The sequence below is a fragment of the Synchiropus splendidus genome, chromosome 12, assembly GCF_027744825.2.
Source record: "Synchiropus splendidus isolate RoL2022-P1 chromosome 12, RoL_Sspl_1.0, whole genome shotgun sequence".
Lineage (NCBI taxonomy): Eukaryota > Metazoa > Chordata > Actinopteri > Syngnathiformes > Callionymidae > Synchiropus > Synchiropus splendidus.
Window position 1 is genome coordinate 21413433 of NC_071345.1, and position 20305 is coordinate 21433737.

Sequence of the window (20305 nt, forward strand, 5' to 3'; positions counted from 1 at the left end):
GGGCGAGGGGTTCACACAACGCGTGTCGAATGCAAGCAAACTAGCCTAACACGATCAAAATTCATGTGGTTGCATTCATTTCATCAAGTGCAAGCCTACATCAGAATCAGCTGACATTGCCAATGTCATCAGTGGAGTGACAGGAGTGCAGGCTGCACTTGGTTGTGTCACAGACAGCAAATATACTACAGGAAATCAAGAACACCAGCCTGCTGATGTGGTTACCGGCAAAAACCAAGTCTCTGGGAAGATGTGTCACTTACTGAATCAGAATTCTGAACAACACTCACCAAAAGAGTTTTACTATATTTTGTGTTTTATTATTGAATTACTTCAGGTTGATGTCCGAGGCAGGGAGGACCAAATCAGACAAAATGTCTTCAATTTTTATAGGCTGAGAATAGAAATACCTGGTCGATCACCTTGATCGAGGCCTCTAGGCACTCCACCTGGTTTCTCTGGATGTCTAGCATGGAAGTCTGAGATTAACGTGGAGAATGAGGGAGCACAAGATCCAGGAACGTTCCTCTGGGCTATATCCCTCCCTTGCGTTCTGCGGTACATGATAGAGTAGCTTGGGTGCCGGACCAGATCTCTTGGCAGCGGCGTACGTGTTGGCTCACTGGTAGGAAAACGACCTCCATCTCTTGGGTTGGAAAAAGGGGAGGCTGGTAACCATATGCGACCATGAAAGGAGACAGGGATGAGGGAAATATGGGCGTATTCCGTCCATGGTAGGTTTGTGACCCAGGCAGCGGGATCTTGGGCAGATAAGCATCTCAAGGTGGACTCCAGGTCTTGGTTTGCTCTCTCCATCTGCCGTTAGATTGTGGATGATATCCTGAGGTTAAGTCAAGCCCCCAGAGGTCTCAGGAATGCCTGCCAAAACTGGGATGAGAACTGCGGTCCCTGATCAGAGACCACGTTGACGGGGATGCCATGGAGCCAAAATATGTGGAGGACCATGGAGGTAGGCAGTCTTGAGGGCAGATGGAAGTTTAGCCAGAGGGATGAAGTGAGCCATCTTGGAGAATCTGTAGACGACAGTCATGATCATGGTCATACCTGCCGATGGTGGCAAGCCGGTGACGAAGTCCGACAGTCATGTGAGACCAAGGGTGGCTGGGAAATGGCTGCGGTTGTAGAAGACCAGCGGGAGGACAGTGGGAGAACTATGATCTGTTGTGGAGCAAGATTTGCAAAAGTTCTTATCTCTGCAGACATACCAGGCCACCAGAACTGTTTACTGAATGAGAGTCAGAGTACGGAACATGCCAGAATGTCTAGCTAGCTTGGAGCAGTGTCCCCACTGAAGGACCTGAGGTCACGGGGGCTCCGGAACAAATTGGTGGTTGGGGGGGCTGGAACTAGGAGCAGGGTGGAGTTTCTGGGCCTCCAACACTGCCTTCTCCACGTCCCAACAGGCCACTATGATGATGCAGGATCTGGGGAGGATAGTGTCAGGTTCCTCACCTGTAGAAGAGTGTTTGTGAAACCGCGAAAGAGCATCCGGTATCATGTTGTGGCTCCCAAGTTGGTATGTGACGGCGAAACAGAATTGAGAATTCAGTCTTTTGGCTGTCTGGGGGTACGTGAGGTTTATTATGGTCAGTGAGCACCATGAAAGGGATTTCTGACCCCTCTGACCAGTGCCTCCACTCCTGCAGGGCCACCACCACAGCCAACAACTCACAGTTGCCGATATCTTAATATCTCTCTGCTGGCGATAACTGTCAACACCTTCTGGTCATGTGGATCTCTTTGAGAAAGTACAGCCCCCAAACCCGAGTCAGAGGCATCCACCTCCACGATGAATTGTAGCTTGGGGTACGGGTGTCAAAGAATGGGAGCTGACGAGAAGAGGGTGCGGAGTCTATGGAATGCCTGGTCTGCCTCTGGACTCCAGGCGAAAACCCTCTTGGAAGAAATAAGGGAGGTTAAGTGGAGCCGCTACTTTGCTATAGTCCCGGATGAATCGTCTGTAGAAGTTAGCAAATCCCAGAAACTGCTATAGCTGTTGGTGGGAGTTCTACAGTTCGTTACTGCTTCAATCTTATGTGGGTCCGCAAGTAAAGGACCACCCCCCAGTATGAAGCCCAGAAAATGGACCTGCTTGGTGTGGAACTCTCATTTGTCAGCCTTGCAGAAGAGCTTTTTTTCCAGCAGCCGCTGAAGCAATAAGCAAACATGTCCTTGATGTTCCTCCTCCGCTGTTGGGAATATACAAATGTTATCCAGATACACATAAACAAAGTGATTAATCATATGTCTCAGAATGTCATTTATGAGTGCCCGAAAAACAGCCGGAGCATTAGTGGGATAGAGGGACATGGCCCGATGCTCGAAGTGTCTCAGGGGCGTCTTGAAAGCTGTCTTCCATTTGTCTCTCTCCTGGATTCAGAGTAAATGGTACGCGTTCCTGAGATCAACCTTTGCGAAAATAGTAGCTTTATTCAGGGGTTTGAATGAGGGGAAGCGGATACCGGTTCTTAATAGTTATCTGATTATAGGGGGGGAAGAGGGGTGGATGAGCCCTGCTGTTAATCATTTCTATAACTCTCCATAGAGTAGTACAATCCACTGGAGGGAAGAGGAGCCCCAGGAACCAGATCGATGGCACAGTCATAGGGACGATGAGGAGGGAGAGAGAGAGCCTGACTCTTACGAAAAACCTCTCCTAGTGTGGAGTTAGCTGCGGACCTCAGGCAGTGGGAATGGCAGTGAGGACTCCAGCCAGAAATATTGAAAGGTGTCCAGTCAATCTGAGGGTTGTGGAGAGAAAGCCAGGGGAAACCAAGCACCAAAGGGGATGAGGAAGCCGGAAGAACAAGAAAGGAAATCACCTCCGTGTGGTTGCCAGATAGTGTGAGGGTCAGGGGAGCGTGACTTCAGGATTCAACGAAGGCAGCGTCAATGACGCGTCATTAAATGCTTCCACCATAAATGAGGTAACATTCTCGCTCTCTCTGGCCTTATCACGCAGGAGGTTCATGACAAAGCTATATGGACTCCGTCCGTCTGGAAATGGTAGGTAATGGTTGGTTCACGTGCACCGGCAGCAGGGTGACCAGGGACAGCTGCAGGAGCCGTTGCTGGAACTGAAGCAGGAGCATCAGCTCAAGAGCAGCTGAAACTGTCTGCAGCTGCTCCAGGACGCTCTGGGTCGCCCTCTCGAGGGTCGCAATCCTGGTGCCCTGTGAGCCTTTCGCCTTCTGTAGGCCAGAATAGTTGGGTCTGAAATCTGGCCAGATGGTTCTGTCATGATTGGCTCAGGTGAACATACCCAAGTGCTTAATTGCAGCTCACAGAGGACTCGAACAAAGACGAGGTTAAGTTTAACAAATTTAATGAGCAACAAATCATAGAATAACAGGACACAGACAGGAAACGAGAAACTAAAGGTGTGGTCCCCAAACGCGGAGTGAGGGAAACACTCAGGGACGGGGAAAAAGGGTGAATTATTATCAACTAGTGGGGACAACCAAAACCGCACACTGATACACACACGAGGCCCAAGTGTACCAGGTGTTGAAATCAGCAAGCTTGATCAGTGGATGAGCTCCAGCTGTGCTGCTATGAAGCAGGAGGGAACAAAGGAAAGAGAAACCACAGACAGGGGAACAGAAATTAACAAAATAAATGCACTCAAAAAAAAAAATGAAACGCAACAAAAATAGCTGTCAGAAGAACCAAGAAATGCAATTGTTGCCAAACATTAGAGCTCGAAAGGATAAAAAAAAAAAAAAAAAATCCCTGTTTCAACAGTGCGTAAGGCAATTAAGAAATATCTGAAGCACGGAACTGTCAAGGGCCTGGGATTAAGAGAAAAATCAATGGCAGACGGCTTCGAAGGTTGGTGCCATTTGTGGACAAATCAGCACATTTAACATCATTGGACCTGCAAGCCAAAATGGAGCAGTCTGGGGTACCTGTTTCAAAAAGTGCGACACAGCGTACACTCAACACAGCAGGGCTATTTCGGGGGAAACCAAGGAAGACTCCATTGATGAGAAAAAGACACAGAAAGGATTTTGCGAACTAGAACCTGGACCTGACACAGTCCTGGTAAAATGGGTTGTCGACAGATGAAACAGAAGTAGACCTTTTTGGCAATTCTCACAAGTGGTATGTTTACAGGCGTTGCAATGAAGCTTTCAAGGAAAAGAACAGCCTATCAAGAGTTAAGCATGGTGGAGGATCCATAATGCTGTGGGGCTGCTTTGCTGCTTCTGGGAATGGAGGCCTTATCCGTGTCACTGGTATTATGAAATCTGAAGACTATCAGCAAATTTTAGACCAAAATGTCCTGCCCTGGTTCGAGTCGAAGATCAAGGCAAGGCAGAGACCCCGAACACACATCCAAAAGCACACAGCAATGGTGAGGGAAAAAAAAAAAAAGCAATGATCCCGTCATCAGCGGCTTTGTGGATATCTCTTCGTGGGTTCCAGTCTGCAAGCTGCTAGATGGTCACTTTGTGTCGTTCGGTAACTCTCCCGCGACGTCACCTTCCTTGTTGTCTTCCTGAGCTTTCTAGATTCTTGTGTGCGCTTCAATTCCTCTTCAGCCGCTTCCTTAGTTTCGCTTTCTCCTACTTGCTCTGCTTTAGTTCTTCTCTTCTAAATGTAATAGTCAGTCCGCTCGTGACTCTTATTATACTCACCTTTTCATTTAATGATTGTTGTATATTTTTTTCCCTGCGTGTGAATTTGAGTACTCTCCTCCACGTAGTGCTTTTAGTTAATTGGACCTTGTGAGCGTTTTTGGGTTCTCCCTATTTTTGAAGGTTGACATTGATTCACCTCTCCTTTGTTACAAATTTTTCCCCAGTCCTTCTGTGTATATCCCAGTTCATGTTTTGGCTCCGGCGCCTTCAGTTGCTGTCTACTTGTTGTATCTTGTCTTTTATTAAATTTGTTAATTTAATCTCGTTGCCCGTGCCTTCATCTGCAATCATCTGCACCTGGGTCAACTCATAGGAAAACATGACATATATACATAATGACATATGTACAACAATATGTTTTTATTTCTTCTTAACAAACAACAGTCGGCGAGCATCCAGGCTAACGTTCACATCGTCATACCTCTATCACCGCAACATAGTGGCGAAGCCGGCTTCAACTCTGACCATTCTCCGCTGGTTCACCAAAGCAAGTGAGATTATCAGCTCAGATGCAAGAGGTTGTCAAAACGCGGGCACTGGCATTTCCAAAATGTCTCCAACACACAGGAATCAAAACACAGCACGGCAGTAAATGACACATTGTCTTTACGCCTAAGTCACTTCACTTTGTTGTTGTTGGAGGGCACAAGCCAAGTGCTTATGTTAAGGTGAGAAATGGGACGCAGCGCAAATGCTAGAATGTGGCCCGACTTTTGACTCGTTTCACAGGAGATAGCACTTCTTGTCTTTGTCTGAACTAATGACAAAGATAAGTCATTTCAGTAATGTGATTACTTTTTTATTGTGAAATTATTTGTGTAATCTTGATTAACTTTTATTTTTATATTAATAAGAAATGCTGAACCTGGAACTGCCCACACTTGAAATCCTTGGAGAATAAATTCTGATCCTAATATTGGTCATCAGTCTCAATATGAGTATCAACCCAGAAAAACACATACAGGGCAATCTCAATACTGAGATTTACTCATTAACTGGATGATCGTGATCAAACAGGCTTTATGAAAAGTGACAAAAATGATAAGGGGTAGATTTCATCTACAAAAACGCGGTGAAAGTAGTGATCATTCATGGTTCTGGAAGAACATGGTAGGAATTACAGAACTTTGAAAAAAAAATAAAATAAATAAAATAAAATAAAATGTGTCAGTTCTTTTGCAAAGACTTGAACAAAATGTTCTTTTATTTTGCATAAGATAGATTCCAGGGTGAGTGTGTGGAGCATGCACTAGTTTTGGGCAGCAGAGTGACAAAGTGATGGCCGTTTGGCTGAGAAGATTCTGAGAGGAAATGGTCGGGATTGAATTGAAATGTAAAAAATACCCAGTCCTAATGCTGTTACCCTTAAACAAGAGCACATTGATCCAAAGCTGTGATTCAAGACTGGCACCATGAATGTGATGCACATTTGTGAGGATCACAAAGCACCCAATGAAACAACCAGGCTTATAGCTAGAGTGGCGTCTGAACTACTGAAAAGTGACAAAAATGACAAGCGGTAGATTTCATCTACAAAAACGCGGTGAACGTAGTGATCATTCATGGTTCTGGAAGAATATGACAGGAATTACAGAACTTTGAAAAAAATAAAAATAAATTAAAAAGTGTCAGTTCTTTTGCAAAGACTTGATCAAAATGTGCTTTTATTTTGCATAAGATAGATTCCAGGGTGAGTGTGTGGAGTGTGCACTCGTTTTGGGCAGCAGAGTGACAAAGTGATCGCTGTTTGGCCGAGAAGTTTCTGAGAGGAAATGGTCGGGATTGAATTGAAATGTAAAAAATACCCAGTCCTAATGCTGTTACCCTTAAACAAGAGCACATTGATCCAAAGCTGTGATTCAAGACTGGCACCATGAATGTGATGCACATTTGTGAGGGTCACAAAGCACCCAATGAAACAACCAGGCTTATAGCTAGAGGGGCGTCTGAACTGCAAAACGTGAAAAATTGGACGGCCATTTCTTTTTCCGATGGACGCCATACATTTTTAATCAGTGCCTGCGTAATGCCCCGGTGTTACGCACCGGCACCGGAACCTTGGCCACCACTAGCGACACTATCAGTTGGCTGTTACGCTGATTACAAGAGGAATTGTTTACAAAACGGAAAAGTCTTTTAATCGGACGAGCCACATGGCGACAGCGCTGCATGAACTCCCCACCGCAGTTCTCACAAAGAGTTCATGCAGCATTTTCCGAACAACATATGAACAACTTCTACATATTTTCTTGAGAGATATTTACAGTTCTTGCTGTCCTTTTACATGTAAAGCCTATAAAACATTTTCCAAACTAAATATTTGTGTGAAAAATGAAAAAGACAACACATCATCCTCCTGATGGAAAAACAGGTCAGAATTGTTTTCTTGTTTGAATGTTTAAATGTTTGAAATTTCAGAAAACAATCACAGATTCACAGCTGATACAACTCTGTATTTGTCTTGCATCACTGTATGAAGGAAGATGAACCTAACTGTTGACAAGATAGCATGTAGTAAGGGAAATAATAATTATTTTAAATTAATCAGGGTCAGTTATCTGTAGAAGAGAGCCCCATCCCTTCATCAGATCAGGAGAGAGAGGAAGAGGCTCCATCATCATGAAAGAAGAAGAACAAGTGGATCTGCTGATTTTGACTTTTCAGCTGCTCGAGAAATATACCTCCAGACCCCCAGGCGTTTTCTACATTTAGAATTTGTTATTGTGACAACCTTTATGATATTTGATGCAATATGCTTGTTTTTTTACATCTCAAGTTATGTTAGTGGACAACATTGGTCCTGGTGTGTCGTGGGTCCAGGGGAATGGGCTGGGAGTGGAGTTATGGGACATGTGGGCGTGGCTATGGACGCCCTGTTTCAAAATCCTAGCTAAAAGCCTGGAAACAACGCAAAATCGAAGGCCATTGTCTAAGTCAACGCTTTCCTCCAGAGATGGGAAAATTCCTTTGCGTAAACTAAGAAAAGTCTTAAGGTCGAAACTAAATGATGGTCCTCTGGGGCCCTCCCATTAGATAAAGAGCTTAATTAATATAAAAATAAAACAGTAAGTAATATTTTAATATTAACGTATGGCAGTAAAGAGATTTACTTAGTTGAAATATTAATAAGTCATATTCAATTAGTCTTTGTGCAGCATTGAAATCAAGCTACTGTTTAGAGTAAGCATTTGAACAATAGACAGCAAAAAAAACAAAAAAAAATAAACAACTCACCTCCAAACAGACACATAAATGATGATGAGAAGCAACAAGGTCAGGGAAGAAACACCACAGCCAACTATCAGTGTCACTGATGGAAGCTGGGTCTTATCCATGCTCTGAAAAACAGATATTTTCATGTCATTGCACATCTTTTTCCTGTTAGCAAGAACATATTTGGAAACCACAGGCTGCACATACATTCACTGGAGAAAATGGGGATTTGGACTCATCATGTTTAGCATTATCAAAAAAAAAACATATTAAAAAAAATCTTACAAGTGGTATATATGATGGAAATAATACCTGTAATACATACATCATCCGTTTAAATTCGCATCAATATACTTTAGATTACAGAAGCAAAAATACCAAAGTTTATTTCAGTGCCACATCAAACATTAACAACAAGTCTTCTCTGCTCCTTTTCAAGGCCCAGAGAGAATAATACGTCTCAGTTTCATGTATTTTCTTTTCCCACACAGACATTCATCAATCCCGAAATCAGACTCTCCAGTCCGACGTTAAAACGCTCCATTGGACTATGTAACTTTCTCTGGGCGAGCCACCCAGAGGCGCGTGCTGAGAGTGGCATCACAGCCCTAACTCCATCCCCACCACGACACTTTATGGCAGAAGGACAGAGCGAGCTCGGCAGCCAGCTGAGTTCCTTTGTTTACATCATGGCAGAAGAATGGAATGGACAGAGCAAGATCCCACTGTCAATATAGTAGATGCATTTACAGCATGGCAGACACAAAATAAAGGCTTTTCTTCTCAGCCTGAAACAGCAATGTTTCTACTGGATTTGTAAGTCACTTTCGTGTTCACTGCTGCCTCTGTCGTGTTGCCAAATCATTTTTAAGGGAAACAAATGTGTATAACCTTGTTGATTTTACATAAGTGCAGTACACACAGACCTGATCAAAATCTTAAGTCCAGTTGAAAAACTGCTAGAATATGCAGTTTACACATTTGGACTTCAATTAGGTTTTAAATAGAGCAACAATATGCAAAAGCAATAAGGGGGAGCGAGACAATAAACATTTGGAACTTGTAATTAACAAAATAAATAAACTGAAAGTAGGTTGTTTATCACCTGATCAATAGTTTAAAACCACATAAATCTATAAAATCCAAAATCTGCTCAAAATTCTAATTTTCTGTCAGGCATTCACACAGTCATGTCCTCCTGATGGCTAAAGCTAAGAAGCTTTCTCTTCTTAAACATGGTCGGATCTTCAAGCACTACTGCTGACAGCGTGCCATTGCTGCTGAGGTTGGACGCAGCAAGACAGTCATTCAAATTTTTTTGTACGATTCTGAGCATCATGGAACAAAAAAGTGAAGCGGTAGACCCAAAAAAATTGGAGGATCCAATCGGCTGTCCGTCAAGAAACAAGTTGGTCCTCGACCCAAATTAAGGCCCTTACTGGGGCTGAATGCAGTATAATAACCACCAGACGGCATTTGCGGGAAAAGGGTTTCAAAAAGCAAAAACAAACTCAAAGACCTTGTCTCCTTCAACACCACAAAACTGCCCATTTAGACTTCGCCAGGGAGCATCAAACATGGGACATTAAAAGGTGGAAAAATGTTTCATTTTCTGATGAGGAAAACATCCAGAGATTTTCCAACGTTACTGGCATGACAAGGGGATCCCACCTGAGATGTTTTCTACCCGACACAGTGGACACTGGAGCTTCAGGTGGTGGAGGGTCGTCAAATGGTGGCTGGTTATGTGCAGATGTTGCAGCGGGTGTCCCTCATGACAGAGGACCCTCGTCTGTGTGGTAAGAGCTGTTTTTTTTTTTTTTACAAATAGAGAATGCTGCACAATGTTCACAATGTTCGTCAGGGAGAATAACATCATTCTCAGTAGAGCCCTATTTTATTTTTTTCTGGTTTAGAGAGTTTTTTGTAATTTTTTGAGCGATGGTCTTAAAATTTTGGTCAGCTGATAAACAGCCGATTTCAGTTTACTTGTTTTCAATAAATTACTTTTTCAAAGTGCTTTTTGTCACACTCCTTCTTGCTTTTGCATATTGTAGCTCAACTCAAAAGCTCATTAAGATCCAAATGTGCAAAAAGTATATTTTAGCTCTTATTCAACTGGTCTTAAGATTTTGATGAGGCCTCTATGTTTGCTGCCAAACAGATGAACTGCAGTGCTAAAACGGGGCTAGATATACTTCCTGTATGGTGAAAATAGTTCTATTTCATATGTGCTGCGCCCTCTAAAACGGCCTTCGCTATTGGTTAATCCACATCCAGGCACTGGCTCCGGCCTGAGACTTCGATTGATTGGCTCTCCTCCCAGGAAGGCACCACCCACCACGTATAACTCTCCCCTGTTCCCGCCGCTCTGCTCCTTTTTCCACTCAGCCTGCGACTACAACCATCGGGTTAACAAAGCGTTCCTGTTCGTCCTGCGCTGATTCTCTCGGTGAGTCCGACAAGCATGACGCCTGCGTCGTCTGCTTGGACCTTGACCCTCCCTGTCCAGGCGGAACTAGAGGAAGAGGACTTCTCAGTACCTTTGTACGCAAAGGCTGCGAAGAAGGCGTCCAGACCCTCAGCCACCGTCCCTAAAATGACCAGGCTTTGGGCCCACTCGGCTAAGGACCTTCAGGCGCCCTTGACTATCAAGGCGCCGCCAAGGGGATATGCCGTGTATTCCACTGTGGAAGGCGTCGATCCCACCAGGGGGCTGCCACCTCTGGGGGACATGCTTGGGTTTTGTCTGGCACCCATCTCTTCTCTCTGGACTGGCGGTAAGCAACGGCTCCCAGAGGAGAAAGACCGTACCACCTTCCTGGACCGATCTTATGCATGCGGTATGCACGTTCGGACCCTGGCGAACAACATGACCTTCCTGGCAGCTTCCATGGACAGGCTGTTGTTCGAGAAGGAATCCATTTCAGGGGACGAGCTCCGGAGGATCCAGGTCCCTAGGCGGCCTTTCAGAAGATGGCGCTGGCGGCCCAAATGGCGGCACGCAACCTGTGGCTCGGCAAGACGGGGCTTAAGGAGCCAGAGAAGCGGAACCTCATTGGAGCGCCAATCACCGACGACACGTTGTTTGGCTCCAACGTCTCGGGTCTCATGGAGCTGATGGAGACGCAGAAGTCGTTGACCAAGCTCTCCGAGCACTTCCGCCTGGCCCAGAGATCTCAGTCTGCTCGTTCCAGAGAACGTTCGGGCCTCAGAGACGTCCGGGAGGACCCCTTTCGCCGCTGCGAAGGTGCCCAGCCCTCTACCTCACCCGCCGGACCTTCCACGTCTCGCGGTATGGCACCCGCTCACAAACGTCCAAGATCTGTCTCTGCTGCTAATAAACCACAGACGAAGTATCTTGTGTTGTCTAATGCTTTTATTGCATGCGGGTCTTTGCACTCGGGTTCTGCTTTTACGTGCCAGCCTAAGCCCGGTTCCGTAGGCCGCCCTCGTGTCCAAGCTTCATGTTCGCTAGCTAAAAAGGCTAGGCTAACACTAGCTTCCTACCGGCCATCTTGCACCGCCCGTGTCAAGTCGGCCTGGTTCGTGCTCTTAAAACACACAGGTGAGTGCTGGCCGGCTTAAGGGCATTTGTTTCCCAGTGGCCTCTGCAGCTGTCGTCTCTGGCAGCCATGTTGCACCGCCTGCCTCTGGGAGGTCCCGTCCGTGTTCTCCAAGCGCTCGGGTGAGTGTCGTCACTGGTGGCCATTTTGCTTCGCCTGAGTCAAATGAACCCAGTGCGGCTGCGCCGAGTGTCACCGTGTCGAGCAGTGGACTACATCGCCCCGCTTTCCTTGCTGATGACGTCGCCCATGTTGCCGGAAATTCACGGCACACAGTGTCTTCAGCGAATCCGGACGGCGGCACCCGGCCCTTTCGGAGGGTGCCCCCCGCACATACCAGATGTGGCGGGCGGGCATTTTCTGTCTCTGGCTCAACCCCTTACAGACTTTCACTCTGTGTGGTTCGTGCTCTTAAAGCACACAGGTGAGTGCTGGCCAGGCTCGACCCAGTCAGGGACAGATCGAAGTTTGTGGTCCTTCCGACCCAAGTTCATCTGGATCTGATCTTTTGGGCCTCCAGCAGTCGTCTCCACCAAGGTGTCCATATGGGTTGTGTCCAGCGATACGTGCACATATTCACGGATGCATCCCTGTCGGGATGGATAGGCGCGCTAGGAGAGGAGCGCGTGGGAGGCCACACATAAACCTGTTGGAGTTGTTAGCGGTGGAGAAGGTGCGTCTGGAAGGTCATCACGTGATGGTCAGGTCAGACAACTCCACGACGGTTGCCTACATCAACCGCCAGGGGGGAGTGAGAGCTCCCTCTTTGCACAGAGTGGCAGCTTGCATTCTTCTGTGGGCGGCCTCTCATCTTTTATCTCTGAGAGCGCGTCACGTTCCAGGTGTGCTGAACGTGGACGCGGACAGAATGTCCAGAGGAGGAGGAAGAGTGGGATCTCGCGCCACACGTGGCAGAGGCGGTCTGGGCTTGCTTCGGGGTTCCGGTCGCGGACTTGTTCGCGTCAAGGACGAACTACAAAGCCCCTCTGTGGTTCTCCTTGAGGGCGTCGGACAACCCCACCCTGGGGGTGGATGCTCTGGCGCACGCTGAGACTGTCGATGCCGTTCCTTCTTCGTGTGAGGACGCAGAAGTTGACGGTGATCACGGTGGCCCCCGACTGTCCCGGCACTAGGTGGTTTCCAGACCTGGTCTGCTTGGCGGCGGGTCCACCCTGGACGATTCCAGACTCTCATGGGGCTCTGGTGCAGGATTAGGGCTGGCTTCGGTCCCGACCTGTCCTGGGTCGACCTCTCAAGGTCTGGTTGCTGAAAGGGTGAGACTGCTGGACATGGGGCTGTCGGACGCAGTCATCCAGACCGTGCAGAGCGCCCGTGCCCCAGCTACTAAGAAGGGCTCTGTAGAGTAGAGCTCCGTTCGAACCACTGGCTGCGCTTCGCTGGACGTTTTGTCCTTGAAGATGGCTCTTCTTCTAGCCTTAGCTTCAGCTAAGAGAGTGGGCGATCTGACAGCCTTGTCTGTGAGCCCACGGTGTATGTCTTTTGGTGAGGGTTTGACCTTTGTGACCCTTCATCCAAACCCGGCTTTTAGACCGAAGGTCATCACAGCTTCGTATCGGTCTCAAGTCCTGATGTTGAGGGCCTTTTATTCCCCACCTCATCAGTCTGATCAGGAGGCTAGGATGCACCGGTTGTGCCCGGTGCGGGCCCTAGCTTGCTATGTGGACAGGACAAAGGACTTTCGTCTGACCGATAGTCTGTTTGTCTGCTATGGAGGGAACCTGAGAGGCAAAGCTGTCACTCCGCAGCGCCTTGCCCACTGGGTTTGCATGGCCATTTCTGCTCCATACAAAGCTGAAGGCTCTGTGGCCCCAGAGGGCCTCAGAGCTCATTCAACTAGGGCCATCTCCTCATCTGCTGCGCTTTTCAGAGGTGCTTCTATGGAAGACATCTGTCAAGCTGCTTCTTGGTCTTCTGCTTCGACCTTTGCTCAGAACTATCTGAGAGACATGACGGACACTTCAGTGGCTCACACTGTTTTGTCTGTTCAGGGATCTTCGACCATGGCTGGTCGTTGATTTGGTTCTTTCCTGTCAGGTCTTCTGTAAGGCCATGCTGGGAGGGAACTAATCCCTATGGCCTTCGCCGCGGTTTTTAACCAATGTTAGGCCGTTAGAGGGCGGAGCACATATGAAATAGAAATGATGGTTACTCCCGTAACCCAGGTTCTATGAATATGTGCGTAGCCCTCTAACTGGCCGCCCAGCAGGCCTGTTTCCGCTGAGTTCCAAAAGGAGCGGAGCGGCGGGAGCAGGGGAGAGTTATACGTGGGGGGTGGTGCCTTCCTGGGCGGAGAGCCAATCAATCGAAGTCTCAAGCCGAGGCCAGTGCCTCGATGTGGATTAACCAATAGCGAAGGCCGTTAGAGGGCTACACACATATTCATAGAACCTGGGTTACGTGGTCATTTTTTCAATGAATTGAGTGCCAGTGAAAATGACTTGTTCTTGTTGGGTGTGTTATCAAATGTGGGGGACTTGTTTTTGAGATGCTAACAAACGTGCAAGTGTCCATTACTCATTTTATTGTTTAGTGTTTATCACAGTTTAGTGTTGATATAGCCTGCAATTGGCGATTATTCTGGAACTGATTGAAGAAGAATAGTTTCTAACTCTCTGTGTCCACGGTCAACTCAATATAAACGTGTGAACGGACGTTTTGATGCTCACAAGCTGATCGCTGTTTGCTCCCTATTGAAACACATGACAGTCATGATGTAATAATGCAAGAAGAATAAAGCTTCAGCTTCTTCTTTATTATCGTACAGCGCTGTGAACGACGGCGGGGCCCGGCCAGATGGGCGTCTGGGCCCGTGGACTGCAAAACATGAAAAATCGGACGCCCATTTCTGACGGAAATTTTTAATCAGCGCCTGCGTAATGCCCCAATCATAGTCTCATCATATTTCCGTGAAAAGGACGTTTCCACGCATTATTTTTGCTGAATTTGATAAATTCCCCGCGTCTCAACCCTGCACTGGCACCTGAACCTTGGCCATGGGCCGCGGATGCCATATTTGTTTGGGCCAAATTTTGCGGTTATTCACATTGACATTTGCAACACTCGCATTTTCAGTGGTCGATGCGGCATGGAAGAGCGGCTATCAGTTGGCTATTTTACGCTGATTACAAGAGGAAAAGTCAGGTAAGTTCAAAACTTAAAACAATCCAAAACGAACTGAAAGTCTTTTAATCGGACAAGCCACATGGCGACAGCACAACTCCCCAGCGCAGTTCTCACATAGCGAGAACTGAGCTGGGGAGGTCTTGCAGTGTTTGGTGAACAACGTACTTGTACATATTTTATCGAGAAATATTTACAGTTGTTGCTGTCCTTTGTCATGTATTGGCTATAAAACATTTTCCAAACCAAATCTTTGACTGAAAAATGAAAAAGACAAGACAGACTTCTTCTTCAGACTGCTTCTTCCTGAAGGAAAAACAAGACAGAATTGTCTTCTTCTTTGAATGTTTAAATGTGTGAAAGTTCAGAAAACCATCACATCCTTGTGTGTCGTGGAGGCTGGGGGTGGAGTTAAGGGTTGGGGCGGGGAATGTGAGCGTGACTATGGATGCCCTGTTTCAAAATCCAAGCTAAAAGCCTGGGCACCACCACGGCTTAAATGAGTGCTGATGTGCTCAAGACATGACTGTTTTCAGAATGTTTTTCACTGAAGAATCCAGTAAGAAACATTGCAATGACTGATGTCTGTTGCTTGCAGAACTCAAGTAGTGCATTCCAGTCCGAAATGTGAAGGTGACAGACCCATGATGACAGATGCATCTTATAGATTTGTCATCACTAAAAGATAGCGGTTTGTTGTCACCAATTCAGTAAATGTAAAAACTTTCCCCTTTGCATCATTCTGAAATGTGCAGTCAAAATAGAGTTTTTTCATCAGGGTCCGTCTGCCTTGCAGCTGCTTCCGCCTCTCGCTGGATCCTGCCTCTCCTCACTGGCTGCATGACAGAGTTCCATCTCTGATGTTGACTGATATATGCTTCTGGTGTTGCCTTTGCAAGTGTTAGCTGGACGATGTTGTGTATTGCCATTTGTCATTGCATTTTTCGCTGTTTCACCACGGTCTTCTCTAATAAACAAACGTGGGATGGGGGCGGGAACGTAAACCCACCTTTACGACAGCTTGCAATTCCACTCATTTACCTGTGGTGCCGCCAAAAGCAAATATTCTGAAACTACACGGTCGCTTAAAAGAAGTATATTTTGTTTTCCTCTTTCCTCTTGCAAGCAGACATAAGTAAAAAAACGATACTTATACGTACAGTAAACATAAATAGGCTCTGACCAATTGGCCAGCCAATTTATTGACGTTGATATGGGCATTTATCATGATCGGTCGATCAAATGATAAATACAAGCAGCTTATCCCACCCCCAGCCCATTCACCTCCCAAACACAAGCTGTACACCTACTTTGTACAAAAAATATTTTTATAAATATAAACATCTAAGTCAAATAATGGTTAACAGAGATGAACTCAGTAGCTGTTTTACTTGACTGACCATGATTAATAATAATAAGCATCTGCTGGCATCTGCTGGCCGTGGTCGTAAGTACGGGTTCAATTCCCGGGTCAAGTCTCAGGGAGCTTTAGAAGCAATTACAAGCACATTTGTGACACTGCGGAATGAAGAAAGTGAACCTTTTGTCAGTCAGTTCAGTGTTAGTTGTCTTGCAATGAAAGCAGAGTTTATGAAGCTCGTCAGTACGTCACGAGACTCGAGGAGAAGCACATGGCAATGTCGTACATATAACAACCCGATAAGTATTTGAGCACAACGACATGGATGAGCTAATAGTCAAATCTGTTCTCATGTGGTGACAACAAATAAGGCAACACATCAAACCAAGCAATTTTCTTGAGTGCAAGTTTGTGAAGACTATCAGTGCTTTTTTTTTTTAATATGATCATTATTTTTCAAGATATTTGAGTCATTTTTAACAATGCCAAAAATACTGATAATAAATAATAGAACTACACTTACATTTTGTGGATGTGTTTTGTGGATATTGACACATTATCATGACATTTGTGGTTACTAAAAATTAGGGCTGCAAGTATTGATTTTAATGTCATCAATAATGTTGACAACAAAATTTCGTCGATGTCAAAATCTGTGCGTCGATGTGTCATGATGCAGTTGGTGTAAACACACACGGGCCGCAGGATAGGCATCAAGAACTAGTTGTTATTGAGAAGCAGTGAGAAATTATCACATTCGCTGGAATCATTAACACATGTTAATTTCTGTTCCTTTAATTGGTTCCAGACTGAGGTTGGACTCCAACTCGCTGCCCTCGCTGCGCGCCTATGGTTCCTCATCACCGCGTCTTCGGCTGACAGCCTCAGTCACTGTCACGTAGGAATTTGCGTGGCGACGGGTTTTAGTGTTCAAAAGCGTGGCTTCCTTCTGTTTGCGAAGATAACATGTCTTAAGGATGAGCAAACCCCTTTGACACCATTGTAGAGTGATGAAAGAGTGTTCCGTGTTTGGTCTGTGACGCCACACACTCTCAAACTAACCGCTAGCATGTCCGTTAGCACGGAGCTAACTTGTTGTAAGTTGTAGATGTAGTGATCGGTCTCTCTCCACCTCCTAATAATAACCAGAACTGACCTTAGCAGCTGCACTGAACACATTGTTTTACATTATAATTCAAATAAGACCTTTTCATGTGGATGTTGAGCAGATATTTGATATGAGATACATATATGACCATTGATGATTTTCAATTGTTGTCAAGGACCAATAAAGACCTTCGATTTAAAGAACTGGAGCTCTCTGTCAACTTTTAATGTTTTCATGCTTCACCGGGTTAATACTTGTTCCTGGATTATGTGTCATTATTTTAATGTACTTGTTGGTGGCGGAGTATCACAGTGAGATGATTTATGCAACCTTAGGTTAAACAGAAATTCAAAATAGGTCCAAACAAAGGTAATCACGATTAGTCGACTAAACGAAAAAATAATGAATAGATTAGTCGGCAATGAAAATAATCATTAGTTGCAGCCCTGCTAAAAATAATGTTGACAATAACATGGATTATCTCCAGTATTTGAAGGACAATTATCAACAAACAAAATGTGTTGCGACAGTTCTACATGCAGCCATGTAACCCTTATTTTTAGCATGGCACCTAAAGAATAAATATAGTGACAGCAACAAAGGAGAAACTGTTCCCTCATATTTTGTTTAGCTTTGTTGTTTTGAATGTGTCTTTTGACAGAGACAAGATGACAAGAACTACACACCTTACTACATATACACAATTAAACTCCAAATTAAGACTGACAACACAAGGTTAGGGGAAACACTGATATATATATATATATATATATATATATATATATATATATATATATATATATATATATATATATATATATATATATATATATATATATATATATATATATATGCGCACATATACACTAGTTGCATTTATATAAATGGATAACACTTTTGATTTGATTTCTAGATGCATCACAATTTGAACATGAACGCTTGTTGTGATTGGAAATGACAGGTAGTCATTCACGGATCACGCTGAAATTGGCCGATTATGATCAGTGACCGATGGATCAGAGTATCCGTAGCCAGAATTCCAATGACGTAACACAAACGGCACTAAAGACCGGAAGTCACCAGTGCAGTGTCTGATGGTACACTCTCGGCTCAGATACACAAACAAGATCCATCTCTCCTAACGTTACCTGACACTGCTATCCCAACACTTAGCTGGTGTCCACACCGCTAATGCCAGGTATTTGAACTTAACTTGTTTAAACAATCATACAAGAAATTACAGTTCACCTGCCAAAATCAGCAAATGAATTATACGTCTGAGTCTAATGAGGAAACCCAGTGCTGTATTTATTGTTGGGAGCTCAACTTAAGCCTGGCACACTTCACCAGTAAACATAGACCAACAAACGATTGATGTTTATCAGTTGATCTGTACATGCTTTTTATTAGACTGATGATCATCTGAAACAATATTGGATTATAACCGTGACATGCAATGATCTTAATGGAACTTGAAAATACCTTTCCAATATCATGGTCAAATAAACTTGATTCTGATTGAATAAAAATGAACATGAAAACACATTTTTTCACTTATATGTGAAACTTTTGAAGCAAGTTTTGGGCGTTAAGCAAGTTTCTGTATTCACAGTATTGACATCAGTTTACAAGTGATAACAGTTTACATATTTCCATTAGTTAGATGAAGGATAATGGAAACACATTCATTACATTGTTTCTCAGTATTACTGTAATTGAGTTCTGAAAGGTGTTTTTAAATAAAAGACATGATTGTTATTTAACGTGTTCACTTGAAGAGCTTTGTACAGCTAATAAACCCTATGCAGTTGCACAAATCAATGAAACACATAACTTCAACAGAATACACATTCCTTCACTATCACTATCTGCTGTGTTCAAAATAAATGAAACAGCTAGGCCTACATGAGAAGGTCCTCTCAGAACAAAATCATGAAATGCATCTTTCTACTTTAGTTGACTTGTCCCATAACAAACTGAAATTTGAAAAACGTAGGATGTGTATTTTTTTACACTCACTTCTAGGTCACTAGATCACAACGAAGGTACTTCAGGCCTGAAATATTTGACGGAGCAATAGAGTGATAATCGTTCGCAAGGGACGTCGTACAGATGAATTTATGAATGAAACGGTGTTTGTTTTGCAACAAAAGCCAATCTGATCATTCAATACTTGAGCAGTCGGCGCTCGCACACGCGTTAACATGCCTTCGGTTTGCCTATTTCCACGAGGTACACGAGTAACACGGGTATTATTTTCGATGTCAATATGCTATTTGGTTTTAGTATCAGCGTTTTGCTTGCGGTGGCGTGAGAAAGGATGTCCCAGATATTACAGCACATCGACGACATTTGGAGACCAAGCGGCGGATGCGCGGGGAGAAAAAAACATGGACACATAATTCTCAGTAACAGAGGAAATAAAAGCCGGAGGCAAAGCTGGACTCGCACTTACCATGTCGGGGTTGATACGTGCTAAAATGGCGAAGGTGGACAGTCTATCACACACGCATTTGGTTCTGAACGGATCCACGAGCACAGCTCTGCAGCCACTGTCGGACCAGGACCCGAACAGAGTGGAGCTGCACACACAGACACAGAGAAAATCGTTTGAGATCCAACAGCATCCGCTTTTCAATCCAGTTATCCGCACCGTCTCCACAGCGGACCAAGGTGATGAAACGGAGCAGTAGACGGAGGAGAGGGGGGCTGTAAAGCGGTGGCTGCCGGATTCTTCCAGCGCTGCAGTGACTGACCTATTATTATTATTATTATTATTATTATTATTATTATTATTATTATTATTATTATTATTATTATTATTATTATTATTGTTATTATTATTGTTGTTGTTGTTATTATTGTTATTATTATTATATATGCGAATGTGGTTATGTTTCCAATGCAAGCCGTTGGAAAAATAATAGATTTCCTATAGCAGTGGAGGAGCTGTGGCGCTTGTGTGAACAGTGCGTTAAATAGATTCTAAGCATGACGTACAGCGGACAGAAAGTTATGCCGTCAGAAAAACAACCTCCAATTAATCTGTGAGGTTCCCATTTTACAATCAATTTTGTGAAAGCGTTACAATAATTTGGCTAATTATGAAGTCACTCGCTACATTATTTGGCACCATATTTGGGCTGGGACTTCTCATACTTGGTTTCAGGAAGGTGATGAACTTCAGGGGTAGTTGATGACTCTTGTCAGTGGAGCCCCTCTTTTTGCATTTTCAGTGGACAAAGATCAAGGA

The 20305-nt window shown here is 44.7% G+C and overlaps 1 protein-coding gene across 10 annotated transcripts in view; it reads right to left on the reverse strand.

Annotated features, from left to right (window-relative positions):
• The window catches only part of LOC128768026 (adhesion G protein-coupled receptor B1-like), a 157600-nt gene that overhangs the window by 47709 nt on the left and 89586 nt on the right, over positions 1-20305 (reverse strand). For all 10 annotated transcript variants that reach the window (XM_053880548.1, XM_053880549.1, XM_053880547.1 and 7 more), the window contains 2 exons: positions 19508-19634; positions 7899-8002 (listed from right to left, as the gene is read on the reverse strand). In XM_053880548.1, the coding sequence (XP_053736523.1) occupies positions 7899-8002; positions 19508-19634 (231 nt within the window). The remainder of the gene's footprint in view (positions 1-7898; positions 8003-19507; positions 19635-20305) is intronic.